The sequence below is a fragment of the Manis pentadactyla genome, chromosome 9 (genome assembly GCF_030020395.1).
Source record: "Manis pentadactyla isolate mManPen7 chromosome 9, mManPen7.hap1, whole genome shotgun sequence".
Classification (NCBI taxonomy): domain Eukaryota; kingdom Metazoa; phylum Chordata; class Mammalia; order Pholidota; family Manidae; genus Manis; species Manis pentadactyla.
Genome location: NC_080027.1, coordinates 43,791,118 through 43,799,839, shown reverse-complemented (window position 1 = coordinate 43,799,839; position 8,722 = coordinate 43,791,118). Strand labels below are relative to the sequence as shown.

General features: G+C 38.6%; 1 protein-coding gene across 1 annotated transcript; it reads right to left on the bottom strand.

Moving 5' to 3' along the window:
• Nucleotides 1–4,036: 4,036 nt before the first annotated feature.
• LOC118912126 (olfactory receptor 52E4-like) lies at nucleotides 4,037–4,978 on the bottom strand. The gene has a single exon (XM_036884923.2). The coding sequence runs from the start codon at nucleotides 4,970–4,972 to the stop codon at nucleotides 4,037–4,039; it is 936 nt and encodes a 311-aa protein (XP_036740818.2). The 5' UTR covers nucleotides 4,973–4,978.
• Nucleotides 4,979–8,722: the final 3,744 nt, after the last annotated feature.

The following is an 8,722-nucleotide window of genomic DNA, read 5'->3' as shown; positions in this document are numbered from 1 at the left end:
AAATAATTTTATTTCATCTTCATTTTAAGGTTACTTAAGGAATATAGAATTTTAAAGTAACTGAGGCTTTTCCAGCTTTAAAACCCATGTGGAAGGAAGTATGATTGACAAATAACAGTTGTCTAAAGCTAACTCGTACAATGTTTTTTTAAAGGTCTACATGTGATGATTTAATATGCATTATGAAATGATTACCACAGTCAAGCTAATTAACACATTCATCACCTCACATAGTTTATCTTTTGCTTTTTTGTGGTGAGAACACTTAAGATCTACTCTTTTTAGTAAATTTCAAGTATATGAAACAATGTTATTAAATATGATCACCACGTTGTAGTTAGATCACCAGAAATTATTAATCTTATAATTAAAAGTTTGTACCACTTACTAACATCTCCCATTTACCCCACTCTGCAGCCACCATTCTACTCTTCTGTTCTATGAGTTTGACTTTTCTAAAATCCACATAAACGTAAGATCTTACAGTATTTGTCATTCTGATTCTGGGTTATGTTATACAATATAATGTCCCCTAGATAGGATTAACTTCTTTTTATGACTGAACAATATTTCATTATTTATATATAACACATTTTCTTTATCCATTCATCTGTCAATGACACTTAGGTTGTTTCCATATCTGACATGTGAATTATGATGCAATGAAGATTGGAGGGTATGTATTTCTTGCAGCTACTGATTTCATATCCTTTGACCAACAGTGAGATTTCTGGATCATATGGTAGTTCTATTTTAAATTTTTTGGAAGAAACTCCATATTATTTTCCATAATGCCTGTACCAAAGCTATTATAGTGAAGAGAGTAGGACTAAGCACAGTGGAGTTGGGATGCTGGTGTTCCACACCAGTCTCTACCTATTCCTAGCTATGTGTCTCTGCACAAGCCACTTAACCTATAGAAGGCCAGACCACTTACTGAACCTACCTAAGCAATCCAGTAAAGGGGTTGTGGTATCTGCCATATCACTGAGTTGTTTTGAATATTGCTTTTACCTGTAACAAAGAGATATAAAGCCTGTATAAACAAAACAAGAAGTCAGGAAACAGTGGTTCTGATCATTATAAATTCAAAACCACATTTGTCTTGCCCCACGTTCTCCCCTTCTCACACAGGAAAACCTCATTGAAATCCAAACTCATGTGTCAGGGATTTATACAATAATTATTGCCTATGATACTTTATTCATTTCCTGTAACCAGGAAGGACAGCCCCTACTACATTTATCATAATGAACAACCTATGATATCTTGCATATGTTTATTGTATCACTGAAAACATTTTTAAGTTCAGAAAATCATAGAAGAATATGTGAAAACTTGTGCACCTTCCAGCCAACATAAAAAAAAAAAGAATTGCTTGCAAAATCAGGACCATTTCTATACCCATAACGCTCCCTTCTTTTCTAGGTATAACCACAATTCTGAACTTGATGGGACATGCAGATTGTGAGAGAGAGAGACAGGGGCCAAGAATAAATCCATGTTTTATTTTTCTTAGGACATTAGAAATGAAATAGTAATGATCAGTAGTTAAGATGTGAACTGCAGGAGTGTTATGTGTTTTTAAGGACATTGTCAATGAAAGGCTTTCATTTAAAAGTGAAGTTAAAAAGTGACCAGACCAGTGTGGAGTAGAAGAAATGGTTACACAGTAGATATCCAATTTTACTCCTTTTAACCTTCTTCCTTTATTTTTTCATGGCTCAGTAGTATGTTATGATAATAAAAATGCAACATAAAACATTTTGTATAATTAACAGAACTTCCCCAAGAATAAATCTTATTGTTTAGGACTAAATAATTTAAAATCTGGTAAATTTCTTTGTGAAAATTATATTTTTTTATATTTTGCATACTGTATGCAATTTTATAACTTGTATTTGATTCCTTAACACTGACTCACTGAAAGAGTCCAATGTTAATAAAATATCTTAAAGTAATTCATTATATATTATGCATATCATTACATTGCAGCAGAGTTATAAAAATGGAACTGCAGACTCACACTAGCTCATTCGGAATCCAGGTTCCATGTCATAGTAGTTGTGAGACCTTAGGCAGAGTAATGTCTCATTTTCTTTTGTTGTTAAAGGGTAAAAATTACACTAGAAAAATAGTATTGCTGTGAAAACAGAAGCAAATAATATATGTAAACTATGTGAAAATATATCTCATGCACAATAGCAGCTTTTGATGAAGTAGCTATTATATGATCTTCAGTAATTTGTTTCTTTATTATTATTTCTATGTTTAAGATCATACTGATTTCATACTAAAACTTGATGCCCATATGCATATTTGTGGACACTTCTCTTTTACTCTTGAACAGTAACCTTCAGGTACATCATTCTGAGTCCCTTGGAGTACGTACTTACGGTTATAAATAAAAATACAGCAGAAATAGATTTTCTAATTACTTTTGAGAATAATGTGAAAACAATCATTTTAAATCAAGTCCAAAAATAGCAGTGGTCTGAGACAATTAAAATAATGATATCTTTTACTATTTAAGACCATGGTATGTGTCAAACCCAGTGTTAACCTGTTGTCCATATCATCTCTTTTTCCCATAAACAATATAATTTGTCACCAGCTTACACATGCAAAAACATCCAGTGCTATAGAGCTAGTTATTATAAGTTAAATGAGAGCCCTTCAACATAGAAAATAGGTGGCCCATGATCTGATGTAAGTTTTACCCTACGAGGTTTGGTCCCTGTTTCACTCCTTGTTTCAACAATATTGCTGTACCTGACCCATGAATCTGCAAAACTTAGGCTTGATCAATCTCTGTGATGTTCCACATGCTGTTATCTTGAAATGCTTGCATGTACCTCATAAGAAAGTCTCCCTGAGAGCCCATACCAGCCGGTACCTTATATGTGATACTGAGTGTGTGTTCACTTCCTGAATAGAAATAATCTCTTCCTATTTAGAGACTTAGTAAGAGTCTGTGGCACTACATGTTTCTGTCTCCACATACTTTGCTGTGGAGATCCTAGGTTTTCTCAACAAACACAAAGCCAGTTTTGTAAGGCATGTTTTTTTAATAGACAAAGTGTACAAATAGTATCAGGCAATTAAGAAGTTGTCCTTAAAGGAGGAGCAAGAGACACATTTGATACCACCAAAGTAAATCCATCATTGGCTCTAAATGAGCAGTGCTTCTATAAGCCGTATGGGGGACATTTTTAGTGAGATGGTTATGTATTTAGTTTTAGGCAAATGATTTTCTAGTATCTGTAAGAATTCATTTTACTTCTGCTATTCCCTGGCCTCCTGCATTTACTTATACTTCCCTGTTCTTAATTCCTCCTGATGAGGTTCTTGGATAAATACTTTTTCATGAAATGTCTCCTTTTCCCCTGCCACACGCTGGATCTGTGGCAGGCTCACTACCTCGGAGACTTAATCCCTTCCCTTCATTCATGAAGTAACCCACTACTCAATAAAACCGATAAGAAGGAAGCTGTGTGCACTTCGAGGCTAAATGATACGGAGTACTAATGAGGGTGGGCAGAGAGGAGGGCGGGAGGGACAGGAAGTCATAGTAAGACACATGAAGCTGCCAGACTTGTTGGAGGGGAGAGCAAGAGACAGGAAAAGGGTGAGTAACAGAACAAGAGAGAGGATGCAGATGAAGAGGAGGAGGAGGAGGCAAAGGAGAGGGAGAGCGAAAGAGGGAGAAAGACAGAGAAAGGAGAGGGAGGACCCAGCACCCACAGTGGAGGTGGAACAATGCCTTCTGTAGCTAGACAACTTAGGTCCCTGGGAATCATGGGCATATCTCATAATCATCTTCAAAACAATTATGTCGAGTAGTTGCTCACCCACCTTGATACTTGAATTCAAAGCTTCCATTCTTGTATCTTGAATAAAGGATGTGCACCGAGGAAAACATCCTTCCCATCACGTGACCCTGACCTTACCACACTCAAGGATCTGCCTCACTTTTCAGATGCATACATGGTAACATTTAACCCTTTGGACAAAACCGGAGGCATTCACCCACTAATTATTTCTGGGTGAATATTCTGAGCACCTGTTCACGGATCTGCTTGGTCCTAACTCCGTAGATGACGGGATTGAGCATTGGTGGAATAACCACATACAGATTAGCCAGGAGAATATGGATGTAGCGAGGAACATTTCGGCCAAAGCGATGTGTCATAAAAGAGAAGAGGGCTGGAGTGTAAAAGGCCAAAATTACACAGACGTGGGAACCACAGGTGCTGAGAGTCTTGAGCCTGGCCTCACGGGACGGTAGTCGGAAAACAGCCCGGAGAATTTGGATGTAGGAGAGAGCAACGGCCATGATGTCAAATCCCAGGATGGCTATGGTCCCCAGACCATATATGATGTTGGCCCTGATGCTTGCACAAGCCAGAAGAGCAAGACCCATGTGTTCGCAATATGTGTGGGGGATGACATGGTGTCCACAGAAGGGCAGCCGCAGGATGAGGAATACAAAGGGGAATACACAGAGGAAAGATCTCCCAACCACCCCAAAACCAATAATAAACACTGTCTTCTTAGTAAGGATTATGTTATAATGGAGAGGGTTACAGATAGCCACATAGCGGTCATAAGCCATGGCAAGGAGCACTACTGACTCCATGCCAGTAAAGATGTGAATGAAAAACATCTGGGTGAGGCAGGCACCAAAACTGATCTCCCTGAGGCTGAACCAGAATATAGCCAGCATCTTAGGGATGGTGGCTGTGGACAGTCCCAGGTCGGTGGTAGCCAACATAGCCAGGAAGTAGAACATAGGTTGGTGGAGGCTGTGCTCAGTCAGGATGACAAACAGGATAGTGAGGTTTCCCACGAGGGCAATCAGATACACAGCACAAAAGGGAAAGCCAGTCCACATGTGCATGTTTTCCAGTCCTGGGATTCCCAGCAGCAGGAAGAAGGAGGGATGGAGTTGGGTGTCATTGGAAAATGGCATCTTGCTTGTGATTTCCTATCAACATGTTCATTGCAGATGTGTGCTGATGGGTATCGGGAGGCACCAGTCTGTTACCATGTTTTCTGGTGCTGCAAAAAAGCAGATATCTTAACCTGTGCATCCCCTTATCAAAAACATCATCAATAGCCTGTTGCCAGAATAATGAAATCCTCTTTCTTAGTCAAACTTTTATAACTACAATTTAGTTACAGAAACTGGTACATATTATTACTCTAAATACTTGTTTCACAATGCATTTTATTTATTCTATGCAAGGTCATGTATTACTGTATGTATTTATTTATATATATACATGTTTACATATATACTATATATATACATACAGATATAGAAATATATATGTACATGCAGAAATGTATGCATACATGTATATTTATACACATAAATGTAGAGTGTAATGACAGAATGAATGAATGAAGATAACACACACATACACATATGTATATACACAAACACAAACACTCATTACATTCTTCATCAACTTCTTTCTACTCCTTTTCCACATAACTGGGATTATAAATCTGAAATAGTCCCCTAGTGCTTAATAATCTTCTCTTTCAGCTTCCCCCATATATACTAATGACAATGGATATCTGCTGGTGAATTAAAAATCCAAACCACTGTGTGCTTTTACCTGTAATCATCCTAGACTTGGGATGTGAGAGGACACATGTAGGGTTCATTTTATTTTATTTTGTTAACATCACCCTGATAAGAAATACGGGGCAAATCTTCCTACGTTAAGACATCTGACCTTACACTGAGTGAACAGGTGACCCACAGGAGTCAGCGGTGATAGTTCTCCTGTTACATGTAAGTAGAATGTCCCCAGGCCCTGCACCAGGAGCTGCCCCCTGCTCCTCTCAGCCACATGACCCTTCTACCCTTTCTCCTCTCCTCCCCTCTGTCTGCCATCCTGTCCATGGCTGGGAAAGGTGTGGTAGACTCACCGAACTGTACACCATAAGAACTTCTGAGCCTGTCTTGATCTCTGTGGTTTCTTGCAAACTCAAACATGGAATGGAGGTTTTATCCTTTATGTGAAACTCCCCAGAAGAGAGCCTGCAAATGAAACTCCCTAGGACCATGTTTACACAGGACAGGAGGGCCCCTGATCCCTCTTCTGAGCCGGGAACTATGTCAGGTAGGAAATCCACTGGGGAGTTCTGCCCTCCTCCAGGGACAAGGAGGCCCACTTCTCAGAAGCAGTGATGTGCACTGAGCCTATGTGAACCCACTGCACCCCTTGCCTGACAGATAGGCCCCTGCACAAAATTCCTGACTCCCTCAAGGCCAGGATGCTAAATGGACTGAGCCCAAGCACAGTGGATCCTAACTGCCTGTGTCCCGACACCAGCTCCTCCACTTACTTGCCTTGTGATGTTGAGCAAGTGACTTACTTCATCAAGACTTCATATTATTATAGGAAAAAGGGGAAACAAAATAGTATCTCTATCATATGCTTCAGGTAGAGTTTAAATGAGAGCTAACATATAGTCTCCCTGATAGTATGTCTTTTATTCAGTGAGTGTTTCACACATGTTAATAACCAGTAAATTCCACTCACTTTGTGGGTGCTGCTCATTTATGTTATTTCAAATGAATTCTCTCATGTTTCTTCACAGAATCAAAACAGACTTGTGCTCCCAAATGTAGCTTAAGGTCTCGCCAAGTACTTCCCTGCTGCCCTCTCCGCTCAGCGTGCCCTTCATCTTGTACTCCTTATCAGGGCCTTCATAATCTCCAGCATCTAATGGACTCATCATAAGTATGCTCAGCATTCTGTAAAATGTTGGTATTTAATAATCCTTGCTACAAAATATTTCTTACATGGTATGTGATACAAATAAAAAGCAGCACGCTCACTCCTTAGCACAGATAATAAAACACAGATTACAGCTGAAGCATGTACCTGCCTACTTCTATCTCTTGTGCCCTCATCAAATGTGACAGCTACATCTTGACTTTAGTGTTTTCCATTATCAGCCTTCTTGCTTAACTTGATTACTCATTCTTTATTTAATTAAGAAGTGGCAGTCATTGCTGGGCATTGACTAGTCCATGTTAATATGCTCTAAACACCAAACTCCAGCAAAATCCTGCACAACTGGCAAAGCAATCTGAAGAAAATCTCTTCTTCTTTGTAATCTTATTCAAGAGTCAGCAGGCCTTTTTAAGGAAAGTAAGCACATATGCCAAGCAGTATTTTTAGATTCTGCTTTCTCTTCAGCCTTGGTCCTGTATCACCTGCACAGCCTTGCAAGCTCTCTGATCCCTTCAAATGTGATTTTAATTTCTAATATGCAGCTGTTTCAGTTATTCTAAGATGGTGTTAAACAAATTATGTGATCATCTTCAAAAGAACCTGAACTTTCAAATGTTGGTAACAAATTATCCAATATTAATCCTTGTATTTTATCAGTCTTTCATGACACCACAACATTGATATATACTTTCTTTCCTCCTTTCAGTAAACATTAACTTAGTGTGAAATACTTTTCTGTTTAATTCTTTTACCCCAAAGCAATAATGATGTTTCCTCATTAGAGGTCTGTTGAGGTTCAAGAGGTAATCTTACAAAACCTATTATAATGGCAAACTTATTCTCGCAAAATGCCTTGAATTAACTGTTGTTGTCCTTTACTGTTTCGAATTTTATTGTTCATAATGCCTTATAATGCAATTTGAAGAAACTAGACCACTCATGATTGTTAGAATTGTTATCGTTAACATCCACTTCAAAAATATATATATTAAAGTCTCCTTGTTAACCTACACCTTCTCCCAATTAGCCACAGGAAACCCTTAGCAAGTATGATGCTGTTGCAGACCAGTGGTTATCACTGTCCATCTTGCCACCAGCAATAGGGTCCTGGCTGCTAAAAGCAAAGCCTCATTCTGAGGGCTCACTTCCCTGGGCCACTATGACCCCAAGTGTCTTAGTAGGAGTTTGTCCAGAAGACAAGTCCTGAGTCAGTAAAATTCCATGGAGCAAAATCCCAGGAAGCGTGAGTGAAGGGCAAAGGAAAGACAAGGGGAAGGAGGAGAGCCATATGAGGGCATATTCTCTAATTGGTGGATGGTGAATTCAACCACTTTTTTGATCTTCTGACAACATTGGCAAGATGTCATGTAATCTGCATATTAGAATTTACATTTATAGGGAAGAAAAGGCCAAGAAATCTGGCCCTTTTTCATTTATCATATGTATTATTCATGAAAAATTTTATATCCAGTCCCTTCAGGAATCTTTCTATCATCCTCCCAGTTTACACGGCATAATTCCTGTATATGACTTGATGGAATGACAAGCTTACTATGTAAAAGGTTATATGATAAATGTTATGTCCTCACTAAACTGCATAGTGAATGTAACTAATTGTGTACATCTGGATTGGCTTTCCCTGTTGTACTGTGTATCTGATTGCACTCATAGGAAATTTCACCATCCTGTTTTTCATCCAGACTGAGTACAGGCAACTATATCTTGTCTTAGAAATAAAAAGGGGGCCAACTAGATTTTGTATCTGTTTTTTGGTGGTAAGTAGAATATATTAATCTGATCCATCTCTGAAAAACACCTGCAAAAATCACAAATGGAAAAATACTAGATTAAGTTTATGATGATGCAGTCAGTACCCAAGATAAGTCTGTCCTCCACATAGTTAAAAGAGGAAAGGTCAGTGGAGATGTGGTAGGAACAAATCTGTTCTTAATGGTAGAGCTAAT